Source organism: Pholis gunnellus (genome assembly GCF_910591455.1).
Source record: "Pholis gunnellus genome assembly, chromosome: 7".
NCBI classification, from domain to species: Eukaryota; Metazoa; Chordata; class Actinopteri; order Perciformes; family Pholidae; genus Pholis; species Pholis gunnellus.
Window position 1 is genome coordinate 20,960,868 of NC_136533.1, and position 22,981 is coordinate 20,983,848.

General features: G+C 45.2%; 1 protein-coding gene across 1 annotated transcript in view; it reads left to right on the top strand.

Annotated features, from left to right (window-relative positions):
- Positions 1–2,152: 2,152 nt before the first annotated feature.
- Positions 2,153–22,981, top strand: part of znf423 (zinc finger protein 423) — a 130,069-nt gene continuing 109,240 nt past the window's right edge. Inside the window, exons 1-2 of the mRNA XM_079163174.1 lie at positions 2,153–2,316; positions 21,689–21,751. Of these exons, the coding sequence (XP_079019300.1) occupies positions 2,277–2,316; positions 21,689–21,751 (103 nt within the window). The 5' untranslated portion in view covers positions 2,153–2,276. The remainder of the gene's footprint in view (positions 2,317–21,688; positions 21,752–22,981) is intronic.

Genomic DNA, 22,981 nt, shown 5'->3' on the forward strand with positions numbered 1-22,981 from the left:
CAGAAATTAATCCGCCACAAATGAGTGAAATGATAAACGCTCAAGGAACAGCGAACATTTCCAAGATGAATAATGTCTGACATTCAATCCTTTGAATTCTTTTTTTTTCATGTGGGAAATTGGCCACTACAGAGTGAATTCATGCATTGGGATTGCAATGCACACAATGTCTCTCTCTCTCTCTCTTTCTGACATTGTGCTACCAAAAAACGAATCCAAAACATCCTAAATTGTTTTCAGGTGCTGTGCAGAGGACGGATACCAACAATAAAAAGTAAAGAACGTCTGTAGCGTTGCATATTAACTAGTTTTGACCGACAAGATGGCTGCTTACAGGTGAAACACTAATTTGCAAATAGATGAGTTCAGATCAAATGGTACACCGTGTTAATTCCTGCTTACCAAAAACATTGCATTACACTCATGAAGTTGTTTCTTTTGCCCACTCATAACAAGTGGTATATCCATTCTCTGGCAAACGTTTTGTTTTGGCAATTCTGGTTTTGAGTAAGTGAGTGTAACAGACATAGTTTGTCACAGCTTGCAGTGGCCCCACTATAAAGCCACACACGAGAGGGGCAAGCCAACATAAATGTTTAACGCACAGATACAAAACATTGGCATTGCTACCGCGGCTTGAGAGTTGACATGTTGTGACACCGGTTGCTGACATAGCACATCCCGCACAGCAGAGCAGTGTTAGAGATTGTAAGTAGATATACAGCCTGCCTCAGCACCTGGTGACGTAATCACTCGATCACTTGCGCTGTTAAAACAACCCTAATTGTGTTTGTGGTCTTAACCTCAGGGCCTCTTCCACATCCCACTTTAATCCAAGTCCATATTTTCCCTCTGCCTCCCCTTTTCTATTCTCAGAGTCCCTGTTGTAGTTGCGCCAGTCGGCCACAGCTGGGCGCTGTTGCCTAACTCTCCCCCCGCTTCCCCTCTCTCTCTCTCCGTCAGCCCAGCCTGCCTCTCTCATGCCTCTCTGCCTCAGCCAACCCGGGCTGTGCCGAGCTGCTCCCTGCGGGATCAGAGCGCTCCCCCGCCGGGACCCTTCTCTCACATCCCCCTGCTGGGACGCGGCTACATTTCCAGCCAAGCACTGCCTGCCTTGGCTTTATTATGTGTGTCTGCGCCGCAGCCCCGCCAGCAGAGGCAGGCAGAGGAGGAGGAGGGAGACTGGTAGCCAGAGTCAGGACAAAGAAAAAGCAGGGAGACAGAGGCTAGCGAAGGGTTAGACTGGTAGAAATATTAGGCTGCTATTAAAACCGCCGGTAGGGCATTGCGAAATATTAACAAAAAAAGGAAAAGCGTGGGTTGTAAAAGCAGTAGGCTATTTCCCTCGGGGTGGAGATGCTGGGGAAGAGCGCAATGCCCATGCCACCAGACCACCACCACCACTGCCTAGTGTAGAATAGCGGGACGGAACACGGGAGGCTGGTCGGTTCGGGTCGGTGTCGCTTTCCTGGAGGACAAAAACAAAACAAAACAGACTGAAATAGTTTCGATAAACTAAAAAAAAAAGAAGCCCAGACGAAGCTGCGAGGAGCGCGGGGGAAGAAGCCACGTTTCATTTCGGAGCAATTTCCACAGAACATTCTCCGTCGTCTCTCTCCACCTGGACCGTCACGACCCGTTGTGGCACCGCCGCCTCACACTTGGACGGTGCCGCCGCTGTCACTTTTTCCTCAATACCGCGCGGGGGGACCTGCTCAGGTGTTTTGCCGCGCGCGCGTGGCTGGCAGCTCGCGTCCCGGTCCGTACTGCTGGAAGAAGAAGCCGGAGCGGCACGAGCGCCCCGGGCTGCACCGGAGAAAGCAACGCGTATGCGAGGGGGGGGGGGTGAAAATTGAAGAAACAACAACAACAAAAAAGCGAGACTGTCGGAGTCCGGGCACGTTGTCACGAAGACGAAGGCAATTCCAACGGGAAGTTGTTCCCGTTTACGCTACAGGTTGCGCGAGCCCTACAACGCACCGGAGGAGCCGAGTGTTGTCTCCAAGGCTAGCCGCTCCACTCCCGGTGTGTCCTTGTCCGTGTGCGTGCGTGTGTGTGCGTGGTTTGTTGTCGTTGGACTAACGACCGTTTCCCAATCAGAGACTGAGGCTGCCGCATTGCAACAGGCGAAGAAGAAGCAGCGGCGGCGAAGTGGAGGAGCAAAGATACCCCGACCGTATCCGCCTGCATGGTTAGCTGAAAACACGGAACGGAACAAAAAAACAATTAGAGAATAATAATACAAGAAAAGAAAAGAAAGCTGCTCGAGACCAGAGATGTCGAGACGAAAACAGGCCAAACCGCGCTCCGTTAAAGGTAAGTCACTGTTTGATATTGAAGGCTACCCCATGTGAACGGACAGGAGTAGGAAAAGAAGCCGACGCGACCAAAACCAGGACCAACATTTCATGCCCAACTCTGGTGCGTGCTAGCTAATTTAATTTACCCCCCCCTCATTACTAGGGTTGCAAGCAGTCTGTGTAGTTTTACAGCAGAGGTAAATCCTCCTCTCTTACTTTTACAATTAATGTGTCAGCTCACTGTTACTGCTGGCCTCAATAATGGTCTGTACTTGTTTAAAGGATTAAAATGTGAGGCAAAGGAGAGCGCTACAGTTACATTTCACTGTCTGTGATTCCTTCAAACGGTCACATCTTTGTCAAACATGAGCTTTTCAAAGAGCTCCAGTTTAATTTCTCTGTCTGCTGGTACATTTGGCTTTACTTTTTTTTTTTTTTTTATTAGCTGCCCCCACTGTCACAACTTGAAAAATGATTCAGTGGTGTAAAGTTTCTGACAGCGTGGGTCGTGTTTTTTTTGGATCGACTTGTCGTAATTCACTCGGTTAACGGGTCCATGTAATCTGGATTATTCCCTTGTTGACATGTAGGCCCGCTGCACTTGCTCTAAACAGATCACTGCTGCTTTGTTTGAGTGAATTTGGTTGGTTGACCCCAAACCATGTCACTTAGCCCCCACATGATATGCCTTCTTAGCTTCTCTTCACACCAAAATAATGATACAAATTGGATTTAAAACTCAAATGTTCTCTCCTAATTCTAAAATGCCCCGCACTTTAAGGAAGGTGCAGTTCATTGCTGGAGATTATTGTATTTAATCTGAAATTTTATAAAATTGCTGTGAATATTTTCCATTTTCTCTGGGTTTCAGGCCTCCTTTCCTACTTTGAAAACGTGTCTTGCAAGGTTGGCCACACATGAAGACCAACTGTGGGATTTATAGATTTATTTTCCTGAAGCCCAAGAAAAGTCTGAATTTATAGGATTAAAATCCTTACGTTAAAAAGCTGTAGACCCTATTTCTTTTTCTTCTTCTTCACTAAGGCAGCCTCAATTTCCTCTCATTACCATAAAATAGTATTCATAGCAGTGCATGGGTGAGTGGGCATCTTGCATGAGGGCATGTGGTGGCCTTGGCCTCCATGTTTCCTTTATGGGACCCAGATGGGCAACGGGACGGGTTGACCATGTGGTTGCCACCCCCTCCCCCGTTTCCTCCACCGCATAGGCTTTCCCCCTTTTTTTCTCTCGACTATCTGGGAAGCGGGCAGAATTCTGACAGTGGTTCAAAGTGCGTGTTTAGTTTTGATTGGCAGCGTAGAGGCTACTGACACGATGCCACACGCGACGTACTGGAAGCGCGTGTTATTGTGGTTGCTTTGGGATGCGTGAGAGGTTGTAATATCTGTGACTGTATATGTGCCGGATAACTGACATGTTTTATAACACGTTGTGTCTCAGTTCGGTCCACAGAACAGGGTTGTGAGTAAGAGGGATGCAGATTCCACAGCCTCCTCAGGAATCTACTGTCAAGCTGGTTTCTGTTACAGCTCATCTTTATATCTATAATAAAAATTAAATAATGCTGTTTGTAGTTAATGACAATATTTGATGCTTGAAATTGACAGTGTATCCTATAAAGTGGAAATTTGGGAGAAGCACTAAGAGTGTCCAAAATTATAAACATTGGCATGCTTATTTTTTAATTTGCAAAGTATTTTAGAGAAAGGACGAGGATACATAAGCTGCTGTATATCTTCTACGTGGTCACTGTAACGTGATCTGTAAAACAGAAAGGCTTCGCTGCAGTGATTGGAGGCCCTGGCTTTTGACGCTAAATGAGGAAATACAATTGATTCAGCTTTTATCCATATACATGTAAAAAACAAATGATACAATGGTTATCAGAGTGAACTTCAAAAACAAACAAGAACAATCAATTTGTAATTATTCGAAATGGTGAAAAACAAGCAAATCTTCACTATTATTGAGGCTGTGACCAATGAGTGTTTTTTTTTATTACTAAACAGTCCTGAGCGATTTACATTTTTCTTGAAATCAACTAATCAATTGTTAAAGGAGTCACTGTTTCAGCATTTGTTTAGAGCGGCATGAATATGTAGTTGACTTCCGCTTCCCCAGTATGTGTAAGATGTTGGCTGGACCCCCCCTCCTGCTGTAGCGTTGGTGATGCTCGGTGCAGTTTGTCAGGGAACAAATCAGCTGCTGTGGACCAGTGAATCTGTCCACTGTGTGTGTGTGTGTGTGTGTGTGTGTGTCCGTGCTTATGCTCGCAACATCCACATTCTTGTATTTGTGCATCACGGACATGCACGCCTTGTGTGTCTCTGTGTGTTTGTGTGTGTGTGTGTGTGTGTGTGTGTGTGTGTGTGTGTGTGTGTCTCTGTGTGTGTGTGTGCGTGTCGCTAAGGCAGCCTGGTCTCAGCAGCCTGGATAACGAGAGCTTAGCTTTAGTCAGGCAGCCAAGCGAAGCAGAGCTGAGGCGGACGACCACCACTCTGTGCACACGTGCAGCGAAGGTAACGCAGCCCATGTCGAGCTCGCATAAGCACCATGTGTTTTCGTGGACGTGTACTCATGCATCTGTGTGTGTGTGTGTGTGTGTGTGTGTGTGTGTGTGTGTGTGTGCACATGCATGTTGCTATCTCCCCTCCACACCTTGCCCCACTGACAGCTTGGCAAGACCTGGCATTGGGGGAAGATGGAGAGAGGGACGGAGGAGAGAGAGAGAGAGAGATGGAGGGTAAAGGGGAGAGAGAGGAGAGGGGTTTTGGGGCAGCACAGTGGCACACAGCGGGTGAGTGGGCAGGGGGGATGTAGCGATGGAGGCCAGGAAGAGGTGAGCATCACCGGGGGGATTATCTGTGTTTTCGTGTTCTTCTGTCTTTCACCTGCTCACCCAGCTCTGACTGGCCGGCTGGCTTACGGACTTCCTGTGCGGCCGGGCATGCCAAAACAATAACAAAGAAGCACAAAGTCCCTCCGTCGCCATATCCTGCTTTAGATTTGCACTGAGTCTGGAAAGGATTGTGTCTTTTTTTTTTTGTTACTTTATTTAGTCAACAATAGGAAGATCATAGAAAGGGTGATACACTTGCCTATGACCCATATCAGCCTCATTTTGTTTGTGTCCGATGACGTTTACTGCCTTCACCTGACTTAAATCACAGATTACTTCAAATGTATCGCTACTGTACCAATAACAACCAAGTGTTAAATCACTGGACGTTATGTTGTTTTCCTCCTATTTGCTGAGATTGAGGGCATGGACGGTACCAAAGCACTGTGAACAACTGACAAAAGTGATATCAATTCATTTTGGTCATTTGTTTTTTTTTGTCTTTCAAGGTTTGTACTGCGCGTGTGCAACTCTCAACTAGTCTTGACTTTTTCTAGTGAAGACTGACTCATACTAGTTAATAACAGAAAGCGTTTATTCGCTCTGTGTGTGTTAATGTTTGCAACGGGTTTAACCTGAGCCAGGCCATACGACAGTTATTCCAGCAAGAATTTGGCAATCATATCACATCCATATAGGGACAGTAGTATACTGCTGTTAAAATAATTCATATATATATATATATATATATATATATATATATATGTACCGGTGTTCATGTTTGAAATACAAAAATATTTTCAATGCATTGTACACAAAAACGTAAAGTATCATCAAGATGTTTGACGCACCAGTCTTTAGCCATAACAAACAGCAGCATCAGTGTTATTACTGCTCCTCTGATGTACTTGACCAGTCTAGCCTTTGCAGTGATTAGGCCTTGTTAACAGTGGGGGGACTTGACTAATTGCAGTCTGTTAATTGAACACGGACTAATGACACGATGATGGGCCATGAAACTAGCTGATGGGGTGAGAGAGAGAGAAAAGGGAGGGGGGGAGCAGGGGGAAGAAATGAGAGAGCACGGCTTCTCTCTTATCAAAATATTATTTCAATGGATTAATCCGTTTTTAATGTGTGTCTTTAGCGAGGCGAGGCGGCAGGAATCTCCTCCTCTGTCTGCTCAGGCTGCCTCACTATCCTATCTCTCCCTCTCCCGCTCTCCCTCTCTCTCTCTCTCTCCCAGCTCTTAGCCCCTTGAGTCTCTCATGCATTATGTAGTGATGATTATTACTTAATTACACATTAATAAATCCGCTTCATTTGCAGGACATTAAACGGGAGTTGAGCGCATATGACAGAGAGATGGAGGAGAGCAGGGGAGATTTGAAAAGAGAGAGAGGGGGGGGGGGCACTTACTTTCTATCGTTTATTTGGTTTGTTTAGAGTCAGTGGAGCCAAATGAGGCCTTTGACCAGGAAGTTTGGTTCGCTGTCGGTGTGTGTTGAGCCGAGCTCTTCCGGGCTAATGGCATCATTTACACTCAATCTCCTCTCTCTCTCACTCTCTCACTCTCTCACTTTCTCTCTCTCGCTCTCCATATCGCTCGCCCTCACACACCAAAAGCTGGCGCCAAATGTTTGACCAGATAGTTATTTACCTAAGTTATATTATGTATACACTGAATTGTATTTGTTGTGTGATACATTTCATTGTTCTCATACAATGTTTTGTGTTAACACAAGATTTACCACTAATGGCTGAACTAACTGTGGCTTATTTCTTCCATGAACAATGTTGTCGAGGACAAAGAGTTTGAAGAATGTGAAATAGTACCCCGTCCCACTCGATTGCGTGAAGTTTGTTGTTGTGGCCAAACTGTTGTCACTATTGCTGGGAAGTTAAGAGTCTCTACTCTTGGGTTGCAACTAAATTACTTTCATTATCAATCAAGCTGCCTGTTCTTCAAATTGCTTTTCTTTTGTATAAAACCCAGAGATACTTAATGTACTATAATGTAAGATGAGGAAAAGCAGCAATGTATGCCCCCCCAAAAGTACTGTTGATCAGAATAGTTAGTAATAGTAATCAAATAATGGAATAATGCTTTCAGCGCTAGTCTACCAGCTTACTTTTTAAACACTGGTTAGGGCTGCGTGATAATTCATGTAAGTACGTGATTTAAATGTAACAAGAGACTCTGGGATATAATTATTCATTGCCTGGAGTTAAAGTTATTGTCAATTAACTGCTCAAGACTTTAAAATTAACAACCGCCAACCCGCCAAATGTGGGTAAAAATTAATTGTGGTGGGAAATGTCATCAAGTTAGAAGCCGTTTCGCTGGTTGCTGAAACTAATCGTACTCCCAAAACGGCAACATGAACACTGACCGCTGTGCAAACAGAAGGTCACGTGTGTAGCGGCCGGCCTGTCCGAGTGCACTTGTGACTTCTGTTCGAAGCACAGAGGAACCTCGTATCATCCCAATATCTGACAGCAGCATCAGTAGAGAGTACAGTACAGTTAATCTGTCATTTCTCTTCGCCTTTCTCGCTCCTCTGTTTTTTCTTTCTCTCTCTGCCTCTCTCTCTCTCCCCATCTGGCTTTACCATTAGAGTAATTTAATGTCACGCTTTGGCGGAGCACTTTCATAGGGCGACTGGCTCTTATAAAACTCAGAGACCCTACACATGTGCTTTGGATTACTTGAAGACAACAATATGTCATTCTGCATGCGAGTGTGTTATGGAAGGCACAGTTTATGTCCTTTTTCTTTTACTAACGCCAAATATTCGACAGCTTATCTCGTTTTTTTTTTTTTTTTGAGCTACAAAGGCAATAGTGCGTACAGTGTGCGTGCAGCCACATTGAGTAACTCCTGTATAAAAGCTTGTATTGGCTTTGCATTACAGCCTGCTGAACCATTAAATGGCTTTCCGAGAGCTCTGTTTGAAATTCCATTGACTTCTAAGCAGGGGGTGGATTCTAGTTTTTGGTATTTTTTTTTTTTAATGGGACAACACAAGCTAATGTAATTGGTGATCGGTGGAGCCCAGCAGTATGAATGTAATTGGACTCCCGTTGATCTGCACTCAATTAGAACCAAATTACTACACAATTGAATGCTTGGAGTAGAACAGAAGTCAATAGAGTGGGTCGTTTTCACGGAAGACATTTTGACACACGTCACAGTAGGACAAGCACAGGTCTAAATTACATGAACAATGTCTGATTCTGATTTAGCTTCTTCGGTTTCAGGGTCCTGGAAGTGTGCACGTTTGCCCACTGTCGCCCCGTCATGGGACACCTAACGAGGATTAAGCCACCATTAAAGTAATTAGTCAAACTGTTCTTTTCACACTGTGAAAAGTCAAAAATGTCTCCTGTGAAAAAGGCCAATTGAGTTCAGTCAAATTTATACTCTGGCTCAAAGTCTCAGACAAGCGCCTCAGGTAAAGAAGTGCACGTGTGTAATTAGGGGATAAGTGCTGTAGATGGTTAATGGTTTGATAAGTACCATTCCTTCATCAGCACTGAGCAGGGAAAATTAGGTTTTGTCTGAAATAATGGATGAGAGAAGGTCATATCATCTGGTAGGCTTGGTTAGGTTTTTATTGTATGGTGTGTGTGTGTGTGTGTGTGTGTGTGTGTGTGTGTGTGTGTGTGTGTGTGTGTGTGTGTGTGTGTGTGTGTGTGTGTGTGTGTGTGTGTGTGTGTGTGTGTGTGTGTGTGTGTGTGTGTGTGAGAACTCATCTGTGTGTCCAGAAGGGGTGAAGTCCCTCAGTGAGGTGTGTGTATGCCAGCGACAACTCCTTATCAGCGGCCAGCCTGGTGTGGTTGTGCATGGACGTGTGTGTGTGAGAGCAGGGCGTCATGGGCCACGACTGTGCCATTGTAGCGGCTTAGCTAGCTTCGTTTATCAGCTGCAAACTCCCTGGACCTTAACACACACCCACCCCTCTGGAGACACACACACACACACACACACACACACACACACACACACACACACACACACACAGCGTAGCTGAGCTCCGTGCATGCCCATGGTCTCAGCTTTTAAGAAGAGAAAGATGATGCTGGTGTGACTATGTACATGCGCGCACACACACACACACACTTAGTCGATCCAGACCCTGCTTGCCAAGCCCGTATCCCCCCTCTACTAGATAGTCTCAGAGGACGTGGGCCCTTCTAAGTTTCCTACAAGGCTGTGTGTGTGTGTGTGTGTGTGTGTGTGTGTGTGTGTGTGTGTGTGTAAGCATCTCTTACAGTCTTTTACAAAGAGATTATGCTTGTGTCTTTGTTCCACACTGACTGTTTGCCTGCAGTGTACTTCTCTCCATACTTTGGGGTGTTTTTCCTGTGGTGTTTGTTGCGTTAGTTGAACCTTATTAGATACCCAACTACTGTAGCAACTTCAGATGAACTGTTTAACCATGCATTTTGCATGAAACATGTGATAATGCTCGTGACAAGTTGTCATAGCACAGAGTAAAACAATGGTAGCAATTGTTCTAGGGCATTCTGAATGTGTTTGTCCTCGTTTATTATTGTCAGTAAAGTTCTTTTAAATGGCTAAGGCGGCAGCTGACAGAGCTAACAGTGTTTACCTGAGGGGGAAGTAAATAATTATGCATTGAAAATCCATCGTTGCTTTAAAAATGAAGGGCTATTTCAGGTTACGGGTTTATTAACTCTTTGGAAATGCAAGGATTTCACTGACAAGATTATGATGTGGATGTTGCCAGTAGGCATCCATGTCTCTTATAAATGGTGTGGAACTGGTCTGGGAACAGGATTATTCTGGATTTAATTACAGACAATGCGTTGCCTTATTCAGCCCCATCTCTTCCCCTCTTCCGCAGCCTCATGCATTTCCTCCCCTCCACTTCTTCGTCCCGTCTACTTTGCCTTCTCTCTCCCTCCCTCCCTCCATCCCCCCTTCCTTTTCCTGCCTATTCTGTACATTAAACATTAGTGGTGGGGGCAATTAGCGGTGCCCCTCTGCACACCTGGCTGATGCATAATATATTTATTGAGCCTTCCTCCCTTCCTCTCTCTGACACACATACACACGCGCACTGCTGTTGATGAAAGGGTGACTTTTGGGAAATGGTAAATCTGTGTGTGTGTGTGTGTGTGTGTGTGTGTGTGTGTGTGTGTGTGTGTGTGTGTGTGTGTGTGTGTGTGTGTGTGTGTGTGTGTGTGTGTGTGTGTGTGTGTGTGTGTGTGTGTGTGTGTGTGTGTGCGTGCGTGTGCGTGCGTGTGTGGGCAACGAGGACTTCTAGAGCTTTATGCCCCCTGGTTTGACCCCGCAAATCCTCCTCAGTTTTAGCTTCGAGCCAGGTCAAAGGTCACTGGTCTATTCAGGTTCTCAGACAAAATACTTGTTCTTTCTGATTCTTTTCTTTTTTTGAGTCAGGTATTCAATTCCCCCTTTTTTCCCCAAGCAAGAAAACTAGGAAGACTTTTTCCCTGTCTGTCCCATCTTGACCCAGTGGCAAGAAAAACATGTTTGCATTGTACACTTCTGCACATCACGGGAAACCTTCATTGTCGACATTTCTCGACCAGACATACAGGGTTTCAGTCAGTATATTGCAGGCCTGGTGGCTAAGCATTGGGGAATTATGTATTTTCAAGATATTTTGTGTGCTTACTGTTAGCCAGTGGCAGTGTGTGTGGTAGAGAGAGAGAGAGAGAGAATGTGTGACAGCGAGTATGAAGCACTTACGCCATAGCTGTGAACATATCAGTGCAGTGTTTATACAGTTTAGGCCGTCGGTCAAGAGAGCATACGTACTTTTGGCTTCACACGGGACATGAACAACTGGCTTTTGGGTGAAAGTCAACTTTTTTTCCTGCCGACTGGGCTGTGCATGTCTACCAATTGTAGTATGCACAGACTTTTAGCACACGCTGCTTTGTCTGAATAAACAGCCTTTTTTTTTCGATTCCTTCATTCAATCATTTTATGTCTGCCTGCTTTGCTCCCTGTACTTGCATGCACACACACACGCACACACACGCACACACACGCACACACACGCACCATGGACCCAGACGAATGTGCATTTTCCTTAAGAGTGTGGAGTCTTGAACAGAACAAGCTGCTTGTGTTGTGTTCCTTTTTTATTGGACACTCTGCCGGGTCTTTGTAGTGCGCCCCGCTATAGACCTACCAATGCTTCTTTTTAGTGCTTGAGTCTTCAGTTGGTTTTTCTAACTCCTTTCCATTCACCTCTCAGTCAAAAGGCAAGGGCACCCCGCTGTGAGACAAACAATGGAGCAAGAGAGAGCAGGAGAAAGTGAGGGAGAGAGCAAGAGAGCAACAGTGAGAGAGAGAGAGACCATGCTGAATAAAGAGAGTAGAAAGGGTGTGAATGTTCTCTTTTAAAGTGGCACTGTTCAGCAGTTCTTTAATTAGTCTGATACTGTGTGATAACACTCGGTAAATATTGTATGTGAATTTGGTAATTATAAAGTAACGTCTATGGTATCTTTCAACATTTGTTGCGAGCTGAAATGGATCAAACTGCTCACATAATTATCAACGCACAAAAGTGTCTTGGGTGAAATGTATTCAGTGTGTATTAGACAGCAGTACGGTAACCATCAGGCAAGCTAATATTAGTATTCTAGTCATCGTCGCAGAGTGGCTGAAAGGAATTGAATGTGTTTAGGGAAACAACAAAATGTTAAACTCCTTTTGTTGACATTATGTTCTCTTTCCTCTGCGCATTCTCAAGATTCATTTTGGGTAGACTCGCTGAAGTTAGGAGAGCAAGTGTGCTCCTCTGTGACTGCACAAGCAGGTTCAGGAAAGCCAGAGTGACTTTGCTTGTACTGGAGGAGGAGGAGGAGGAGGAGGAGGAGGAGGAGGAGGAGGAGGAGGAGGAGGAGGAGGAGGAGGAGGAGGAGGAGGAGGAGGAGGAGGAGGAGGAGGAGGAGGAGGAGGAGGAGGAGGAGGAGGAGGAGGAGTCTTCTCTTGCATGTCCCTATAAATGCTTCATGCCTGTATCAAGACAGAGTGAAAAAGAGAGATAGTGTTGGAGACAACGCGGTAGAGCAGACAGAGAATAAGAGATCACATGGTGAGATTCGTGTGAAAGTGTGTGTGTATGTGTGTGTGTGTGTGTGTGTTGGTCAGTGCAGGCCAAATTTAAAAATGCAGAAGCACTGTCTGCCTTAGAATAAGAGTTGATAAGCAGTCTAGGGACGAGCACACCCAGCCTCCTCTCCTCCTCTCCTCTCCCTTCCTCTCCTCTCCCTTCCTCTCCTTTCCTCCTCTCCTCTCCTATTTTCCTCTCCTCGCCTCTCTTCTCCCCTCCTCTCCTCTAAGATAATAGCTCTCAGTAGGCGAATGATATCTGTAAATACATTTCTTATTTATTGACCAAGGCCTCTTTTAGTTTTTGGCATGTTTAAATGCATGTCACCTATAGCTTTATCTTATAATGAACTTCAGCACCTGGACATCTCTCTCTATTATTGTAGACTGCCCTGTCCTCAGTAGAGTTTCTAGATATTGATATTTGAGCACTTGGCTACAACCTCATCTATGACGAAGTCACTCATATGTTTCTCCTAGAAGTTTTTTTTCTTTCATCCGTGGCACTAAAATCAGTTGCTAAGCAATATTAGCAAAACCTTTGCTCCGATTATTTATGAATTGTTAAGCTGGAACCTACACTTTTACCCTATGAAGTTATGTGAAGTGGACCCAAAGCCGAATATGGGCTAATAATATAAATATTAAACACAAAAATAAATAAAAATTGTGAAAAGATCTATTTTGAAAAATGCAAACGACATTTTGTGTGTAGTACAGGATGCTTCATCATTATACATCCACTCAAACAAACAAACAGCCAGCCGCGCTCGGAGCGCACACACGCGCTGTGTGTATATTTTTCTTGTTACTCCCAGAAGGAGCGTGACGAGCAAGTTAATCTATCCGCCGGCGATGCGGCGTGACACAAAGCTGTTTATTTCCCTTTTTCCTCTCCGTGTCACCGTCTCTCGCTCTTTCTCTCCCCTCCTGTAAAGCCTAATCAAGTTTGTATCAAGCTAAATAATGCCGTAGCGTGAAATTGGTGTCTTCAGTCAAAAAGCACTCCCCAGCCTGTACTACAAGAGAAGGCAATTATGTACACCCCCCCCCCCCCCCCCCCCCCCCCGCCCCCCCGCCCACCCCCTCCAGCACTCTCTGCTCTTGTTGCTCATGTTATGTGTGATTGTGCACATGTGTGAATATGCATGCCCTATAAATGCTATAACCCATAATTCGTTTGACAATATTTGAGTCTGTGTTTATTCTGGAGCTCAGTCTTCTAATGGTGGACTCGGTGCCTTTTATTTGACTTGTGTGTGTGTGTGTGTGTGTGTGTGTGTGTGTGTGTGTGTGTGTGTGTCCCAGTCTGTAATGGCGAGTGGAGGCTGCTGGGGGAACTTCTAGTTCAGTTATTTCTGGAGCCTTCCCCAGAGTTGAGGTACTCCAGAGGAATGCTCTCTCCCTCTCCTCCTCCTGCCCTCTCTTTCTCTCCTCCTTTATCTCTCTCGCTCTCCTCGCTGCCCTCCTTCACCTCTCTACTTTCACCTCTCTGGCGTTTTCATCTCTCCCCTCCCCCTCTCCTCTCCTCCTCTGGTTTCCTTGTCCTCCCGACTTCTCACTCCACTCTCTTTACGTCTTTCCATTTGTTCTCCTTTTACTCCTCAGTCCTCACTCTCTTTCCTCTCCTCTCCTCCCCACGTCTCTTCTGCTATCGATTCCTCTTCCCGCCACACTCTCTCTGACAGACAGAAAAACAAATGTCAGATCAGAGAGGCTCTTTAATCTCAAGCTGTGTTGTTTGGCCCTGAACATCAACTCTGTGCGTGTGTGTGTGTGTGTGTGTGTGTGTGTGTGTGTGTGTGTGGTTGTGTGTAAAAATTAGAGTTCTTCTCTCCGACTGCGGTGAATTTGTTTGTGTGATAATTAGCGGATCTTAGTTTCAAATGCTTGTGTGTGTGTTTCCTGTTTTTGTATCCAGATTTATTCATGCTCACATGCATGCGTTTGTGTATGTGCCCACTATTCAAAAAGCAATAGTTCACTGGAGTTTAAAAAAAAACAAGAAAGCCTTTACATTTTTGGACACCTGTGATGTCATTCCCTTTGTTTCAGGCCTTGGTGTCTTTCAGTCTTACATCAATAATCTTTTTTAACGCGAGCTTTTGGGATACATGTGTCGCGCAAAGCATGAGAGCCTGCGTGTTTATGTTGTCGTACATTGTTTTGGGTAAGTTTTGGGGAGGTTGGGGAGGTTGCATTGCAACTCAGTTGGACAGCACAGCGTGGTGTAAAACCACGATGACCTCATATACAGCGAGAGACCAAAGAGAAGGTGTGAGGAGCAACATGGGTGAAGAGAGGAGGGTAGATGGGATAGAAATACAGAGGGAAGAATGACCGGAAGAAAAGGTAGTCATTGCTTAAGGCAACAAAAAAAGAAAAACTAAGAGGACACAATCAGATGGAAACATTTTGGATCAAAAGAGAGGGAGAGAAAAAAGGGATGAGTGGGGACGAGAGAGACAGCAGAAAGAGAAAGATAGAGAGGGCGATGAAGCTTGTCCGCCAGGCTTTGTGTGGTTGTTGTTCTTTTTCTCTGCCATCCATCTAAGCCCTCTGCTACCTCTGTCCCTTTACACACACACACACACACACACACACACACTGTCCCAAACCCCAGACTAGCCTGATGTTTCTGGCCAGTGGCTCAGTGCTTGGGGTGTGTGTCTGCGTGTGTGTTTATGTATTTTAAGGCCGTTTTGTTCCGAATGCAGGCAGGCAGAGAGAGCGGTTTTACTGCTGATAAAAGTATTTGGTTAATCAGCTTCTGTCCCCGTCCCCTGGCTAGAAGTGCTTGCGCGTGTTTGTGTGTGTGTGTGCTTGACACAGGCCATTGAAGTTACGGGGGCTCCCGGGGGGCGGGCTGGGGATGGAGATTGGCATCAGCCCTCGGCCAGTAGCGTCACAAAGTCGTTCCTAAGGGACAGGGAGGGCAGCCAATGAGAGAGTCCCTCTGGAGCTATAGGGAGAAAGCGGGTTGGGGAGGGGAAGTGGGGGCTAGGAAGTGGGTTGGAGAAGGGACGTGAGAGGGGGAGAGGAGGGAGGAAGAAAAAAGGAGTGTCTAGGATGAGAGAGAGAGAGAGAGAGAGAGAGAGAGAGAGTTGGATAACAATTACCCTCTTGACTTCTGTCCAGTGCCAGTTGTCAATCAGCCTGCCCCTCTGGGGAAAATAACCGGCGTTTCATTGGCTACACTGACCCACATCCCGCCTCACTGGGCCGCCTGGCCAATGCGTGATTGGCCACAGTGACCCGTTCGTCAAAGAGATCTGGGAACACCAGAGCTTTGGGAATAAATGGCCCTGATAGCGTGCGTGCATGTGTTGTTTAGGAGGGGAAAAAAAGACAAAGGGTTTTCTTATTGAGGCTATAAGTGCTTCCATGGGACAGAAGAGAAGGACAGACAAAGATAGAAGGGGACTGTGCTAGAAGAGGGGGGAATGCAGAGGGAGTTGTGGAGGACAGATGGACAAAAGGAGAGACAGAGGGACAAAAACATAAATTGAAAATGGGTGATGGAGAAGGATGGAGGGTGAGTTGTGGTCAGGGGAGAATCACTTAAGAGATGAAGGAAGAGAGACAATTGTGAAAAATGACGACAGGTTATGGGTAATGAACAAGGCAAGACAGAAAAGAAAAGTAAGGGAGAGAGGGAAAATAGATGAGGTTGTAAGTACAGGAGGAAAAAGATGGAGGTAGAGAAAGGAGACAGTGGAGAGAGAGAGAGAGATGCATTGTTGTACTGCTTTACTGTAGTGTGTGTGTGTGTGTGTGTGTGTATAATTATTCATGATCATGAACATCATGATGTGGAGGCGTAACTTAAATGGCTTTTTCTGTTCCAGTTAGCTCCTCTCCTCTCCTCTCCTCTCCTCTCCTCTCCTCTCCTCTCATGCCCCCTCGAACTCCCCCAGAATTACCATGCGTTGTCAGAGCCTCTATTGGGTTTGGATAGATCAAATGTGTAAATAATATCACCCATCAAGCACTCTTCACACTTACTGCCATTTTCCAAGACGCTCTGCAGTCGAGTTTTGGAGTCAGATTCTTTCTTTTACCCCCTAGGATGCCACTTGCACTTCAAACGAGTACACTGTTTGAGCGTGGAATAGCTTACCAGTTACTAGAACAGTAGGTCTGTTCCTCTAGGTGCTGTGTCAGAAAATGTAATTAATTACCCTCTCAGTGCTAAACCCACGTGTGTAAATATTTGCAGTGCGTTGTTAAAATGAGAGACTACAGATGGAACTCTGCGTATCATTGCTGGGCTGTGTGATGGCTGCAGGTGTTCAGTCACCTGACAGAAAGGGACCTCATGCATTCTACAAGCTGTTGTGGGTGACTCGGCCGTTAATCTAAGCCAGTGCTGCCTTAATCACACTAAGAAGTTCTATTGTAAATGGGTTAAATCAAATTGCCTCCATTATCGTCATTAAAATGTTCCAGGAGATGCAGTTTTGTGTCTAATGTACTAATATCTGTCGTTCTTCATCGTGTTCACTGATGACATGTCTCCTCATGCTACATTAAATTAGACAAAATAAATAAAATAATAACATAAAGGGGATTCTCGTGGCCCATTTCTTTTCAGCTTTAAGGTCAAAAATCTCATTTCCAATTCCTGTATGTATTTTGAAGCTGGAGACTTGAGACTTTGCATTGCAGATTATCATATTGGGACCTGTTTAGCGTGTGCATATAAATGTGTGTGTGTGTGTGTTGCCTGCATGTGTGGTGGACACAGTTTATTGTATGTTGCCTTGGCTTTGTATGTGTTTGCACAGAGTGGATAATGTGCTGCTCTTGTATGCCGCTTCAGTCGCACGCACGCACACAAACAACTTAAGCCAATGACCGGTGTCTCTGTCCTTGTCTTAAGCTGTCGTGTCTGTAGCATAGTTCCACCCAAAAATAAAATGAAAAACTAAACGGCACCTTGGTCTTTGTCTGTGACATTTCCGCCATCTGTAGACCTCTTACATCAATCTGTGGAATTTACCTAAGCTGCCAAATAAACACAAGTAGTCCATGTTTATATTGTGAGACAGCATTCACTGTAGGAGAGCTTCTCCAAAACCTGAGCAAGGAACGGCGCCTCCAAACTACACCGCCTCCAAACTACACCGCCTCCAAACTACACCGCCTCCAAACTACACCGCCTCCAAACTACACCGCCTCCAAACTACACCGCCTCCAAACTACACCGCCTCCAAACTACACCGCCTCCAAAGTACACCCCACTGCCAGGGACATCACTTCTATACTGTTCTCATCGAACCACATTTGGTCTATTTGCTGAAGCATACATCTGAAACACACATTTAATTGTGTGTGTGTGTGTGTGTGTGTGTGTGTGTATAGATGCTTCCAGGGTTCCCAGTAGCATCTTGTTTGCTTTGTGTTACACACACACGCACATATGTCGTGCTCTGGGGTTTGTGCCGAATTTGTGCAGTGTGTGTGTGTGTGTGTGTGTGTGTGTGTGTGTGAGTGAGACGTTGTAGAGGCAGACTGTTTGATCTCCAGGCCTCTACTGTCTCAATAATTATCGGCTTGCCTACATCTACGCTACTTTTGCGTGCGCATGTTTTTGCGTTAAAGCGGCCATAGTTGCATAAGCCGGGATGACGTCGCGTGAAATGAATATCACAATTATTTGTAAATGAAACAGCAGATCAGCATTAGTTGTTAAAGTCCCTGTATGTCCACACAGGTGTTTTGATTTACTCTGTCTGATACGGCCGTCAGACTCCACATACAAAAAAACATGTGCAACAAAACCAACAGGAGAACGACAGCGATGTTAACGTAGCTCAGACTGTTCATATCCGCGCAGTACAAACAGGTGAAAGCACCTGCGTTTGACACACCAGAGGACCAAGTACAGGTGCAGCTAATTAGAAGTGATTAATGGTTCACGCGCCAACCAAAGACACTAAGCTACTGATACATAGAGCCTGTGTTCGAGCTAAACACTGTTTAAGATCAGTTCCCTGTAGACCTCCTGAGCAGCGTTTTGACAAATCAAATCACATCTGATATCGGCCCCCAAAAAAATTAAAACATCTCCCTACAAATGGGCAGTATGTTGTTCAAAATGTGTCATACATTACGTCCTTCAACTCCTTGTGTCAACCCGTATGAAACTCCGGCAGTGCTGTGAAACGTACTAAAGGGGGGAAAAGAGCTGCAGACATTGACACCTTGAATTTTACATTTTCTTCAGGTCTCTCTAAAGTATATTTTCTCCTCATGGTGTAAACTAGACAGACACACACGTACACACATCTCATTGAACTCTCTCTCTCTCTTTACTCGCACAGTATGTGCAGGCATGCTCCCCCCCCCACCGACCCCGTGGTGTGTGCAGGGTTCACAGTAGCGGTGTGCGTGTCTCTGAGGGGGGACAGAGAGAGGATAGGGGAATCTAAATAAAGCTGTGTGTGCTCGGCTAATGAAACGCACTGTATTCCCTACAGTCTCATCAGGAAAAATGGAAAGTTACCATACTAGGTCTTTGTATAACATCCCATCCCCATAATTACCAAAAGAATTTGGTTTTATCATGATTTCACCTTTTTTTTTTATTGGGTCGGGGGGGGGGGGCAAGACCAGGGAAGCCTGGTTCAGGCAGAGTGTGGTCTCAGCGGGGGAACACTGCTTGCGACTAAGGAAAGCTTTTGATTGTGGTCTCTGTCCATATGCGTTCTACAGATCCCTCTTTTCATGTAGGTTTCTGAAGATTCTTCCTCCTTTAAAGCCAGTGGGGCAGTGAAACATTGTCAGGCTGCTGAGATGCGTGTTGAGCTCTGAAACAGTGAAACACAATGGGCCTTGGAATCAGGATTGAATAATACAACTTGAACACAGCTGACTGGGTTTTTTCTGCTTCAAAGTACTTGCAAACAAATGCATCGATGACATGTACACATTTCATGTTGCCACGGTAATAGTATGGTATCAATCATGCAACCCGACACATGGCTGGATTGCGGGATAATATAGGTGTTTTGGGGGGAAAGCCTTTTTTATTATCCTAAAGGAAGTACTTTGTTTGACTTCTGGTTTTCTCTTCCCATACCTTCTCTCGTCTGTTTCTTTCTGCTGTGTTTGGCAGACGTGTTCATCATGTTGGGAGGTCTCTAGCCGCACTGCAGACGCACAGCCTTCAAGTGAAAATCCTGTGTGGGTCTGTCTCACGTGTGCGCTGTGCTGTGTGTGCATAGTGACTTTGTCCAGGGATCCATTAGTCCGTTATTAGCCCACTGTGGTCCACATCTGGCCCTCCGAACCAGCTCCGGCCCCAGACTCTCAAAGGGAGATTTCAGACTTGATCCATATGGCGACCCGGGTTTGTTTCTTTAGTTTTTGAGGAGGGGGAGTCGCTCCTTCTGATTTGTGGGTCAATCCAACATGCAACAGGCTGAAAGTGAACCCCAGGGCCACTGTTTTGAGGTGGACTCAAGGCTGCTTCCTAACTACACCAAATGTAGCAACAAAAAAAAAGGATTCAAGATGAAATATGTTTTTGTTTGTTTTTAGACGGTGCTTTAGCATCTCATTTAGTGTTGTAGTGTAGGCGCGCTATGCCTTGGAGCACCTCTGTGTGTGTGTGTGTGTGTGTGTGTGTGTGTGTGTGTGTGTGTGTGTGTGTGTGTGCGAGACAGAAAAGTAGATTTTATTTATATCTTCTTGTACAATTGCCTGGAAGTTATGGGAGGAGCAACACTAAGCTTGTGTGTGTTTTTGTGGTGTAGAATAAACAAATCCGTTCTCTTTGCAGTAAATCAAGATTTTCCCCGTTTTGCTTTTGTAAGAAATGTTTTGAGTTGTTTTCATATCCATCCCAGCTCTGGGTCCGGTTTACGTCCATCACTGTAGCTTTCTTTTTAATTGTCATGATTATGGTAATATGCTTGATTTGTTCCTGTAGTTCTTATAAGCTTGAACATCAACATAAGTATGTTAAAAGTCTTCACTTGTGTGAGCAGATCAACAGAAGTGTAATGTTGCCATGGATACACTGAGTTTGACTGTAGGCAACAAGGTTTTATATTCGTTTGCAGAATGAACTATTAACAGTTCTTTCCTTTGTTGCTGCATTGGATGTACTGATGAAATGTGAACAGAGGATTCTCAGGCTCTGAAGTGGTCCTGTCCCGCTACATGATGAGTCATGGTTATTACCGTTATTGATATTAAAGTCAGTTTAACTTTTTGAACGGATGTGAAGAAAAAGACTCTCAGCCTACGGTCTCGGCTTTCATTGGATGTGATGAGCACGGTGAACTCGTTCACCAGCCCTGTGAAATGCTTCATTTGAATTCCACATAGAAGTATTCTGTGCTGTACGTATCTCCAGCAGGTTGTGCTCCTTTTATATTTATTTAGGGAAGAAAATGCAAAGACAATGTATGAAGCAGTGGACGTCTGTGTTTGAAACTTTCCTTTTACGTCTTCTCTTATAGCTCCTCCAGATCATTTATTTTATTTATTGTCAAATCCTATCTTTTATTACCAGATACTGCAGAGATTTGTAGGTTGTAATAGCATTCTCCACGAAGAACGTTACACACCAACACCACATTCTAACCGTCTACATTACCACCAGGGAAAACTGAGCACCCCTGGACCCCTTTGTACATATACAGTATATTTGACATGGTGTGTACAAGTTGACAGCATGGGGTTGAACTGAAACAAGGACCGTCTCAACAGCCTGTTATTCTTTTAAAGGACCACTTTGCTGATTTACGACTTGTTGTTTTCCTTTGAGCTCTTGGCTTAGCTTAACTGTGAGGATTGGGGCGCGTCACGTGGGAGCTGATGAGGATGTGGCGTGAGGAATATGAGGAGAGGTATGGAGACCTGGAGGGAGGTGGGGGGGGGGAGCAGGATGAGAACCAGGATTGTGAGAGATCAGAGACAGGAGGCGAGTAAGTGAGAAGTGAGGAGTCGTGCGGTGGGGGAGGGGGTGTGTGCAGGAAACCCCATTGTGTGGTGGCTCCGGCCATTTCCTGTTTGTGTGCCAGCTGTACTTCCCTCCTTCCTGTTGTACCCAGGAAGTCGGTGTCACATTCCAGCTCTGATCAGCTCTGTGTCCGTGTGTCAGGGAGATCTCAGGACATCGGCATTGTCAATACCCGCCTGTTTGTTGCTCTATTTTTAGAGGTGTTAAATATACAACATACTTTGTAAAGACTGCACTTTGAATCAGAAGTTGGGGAAACCAACGAAGACTTAAGGTTTGGTATTTTTACGAGAAAAATGTTGATTGATCTTCATCTCTTCACTCCTCCCAGTGTAAAAGAGATGGAGCACCTTTTTGCTCGTGATCTTGGGCCTTCGGTCGTCGCTCTGACAATAAACATTTCATTTATCTTTCTCTCCCTCGTCTTTTCTCCTCAGCGGTGGAAGAAGGGGAGTCCTCAGAGTGTGGAGGGACCTGGGATGAATCAACCGTCCAGACAGGTTTGTGTGCAGAGACACACACACACATGCACACACACACACACGCACACGGATAATGTAAGAGTTTCAGCAAGCTGTCAGATCCACACAAGAGGCTTAAGTCTATACTGCACGTCTGACACACACACACACAATTTGTAATATCAATTCCACATGGTTTGTAATGGCCTGCTCCGAGGGATATCAAGGAGAAAAAGAAGGAGGGATGAAGTGAACATGGAGGCATTCGGATGGAGGGATTTGTGAAAGTACTGGGAGAAAATAAAACCATATAAGCGAGAAAAAAGGGGAGATTTGAAGAGAAAGGAACGAATGAGACATGAGAGGAAAGTGAAAAGAGACAGAGCACTCGCTCGTCCCGGGAGTCGGACTGAATGGGAAGAGAGATGACAAAGGGGATATGTAGAGAGAAAGATGGGTGTAGGGGGGGGACAAGAGAGAGACTTGTGTGCTTTCTCGCTACTCTCTGTGGTCTGGTGATATCCTGGGAGGAAGTCAGAGAGATGGTTGGGCTCTTCTTTTCTTTTTCTTCTTCTCTTGGATTTTGTTTTTTCTTGCGGTTTTCTCCAAACCAACGGCTGTATTCCTCCCTCTCTGTCTCTTCTATCCTCCCGTCTCTTGTTTCCACCCTGAGATGGAAATGTGAAATTATCCTCACTTGCCCTTTTGCCTTGATGGAAACGGAACAACTGAAGTTCGTTTGTCAAGATAGATGGAAGGCAGTTATATGGATTCACTGGGTGGGTTTTTATTCATTGTTATCATTCATTGTTTATTCATATGAGATAAGGCTTTGGGTGAGCCATACGTAACATGTGGTCATTAAGGCCGCTTACCGTGTTTTGAAACTGTCACTGTGACTTTGTAAATTAAGAAGGGCACAAAGCTGTTCTGCACATTATTCAGTCATTTCTTATGTCTTAATTGACGGGCTCAGAACAGATATGTATTCTTGCATAAAGTGGAGTTCAGCAGATTACATAGAGTGTCTGTTTCAAGAGAATTTGCCCGATCCTGGTTCTGCTTTAGAATTCAGGTCAGCTAACAGAAGTTAGCACAGCACCTGGTGACGTGATTAAGTGTTACTCTTTCCCCCCCAACTAATTGTCTAAAATCCAAACATGTTCAGTTTACTACCATAGAAAACCAAAAACTTAATCAGAACATTTCAGAAGACGACACTGGCACAACCAGGCTGTTGTCATTGTTCTCACTGTTGTCATCCACACT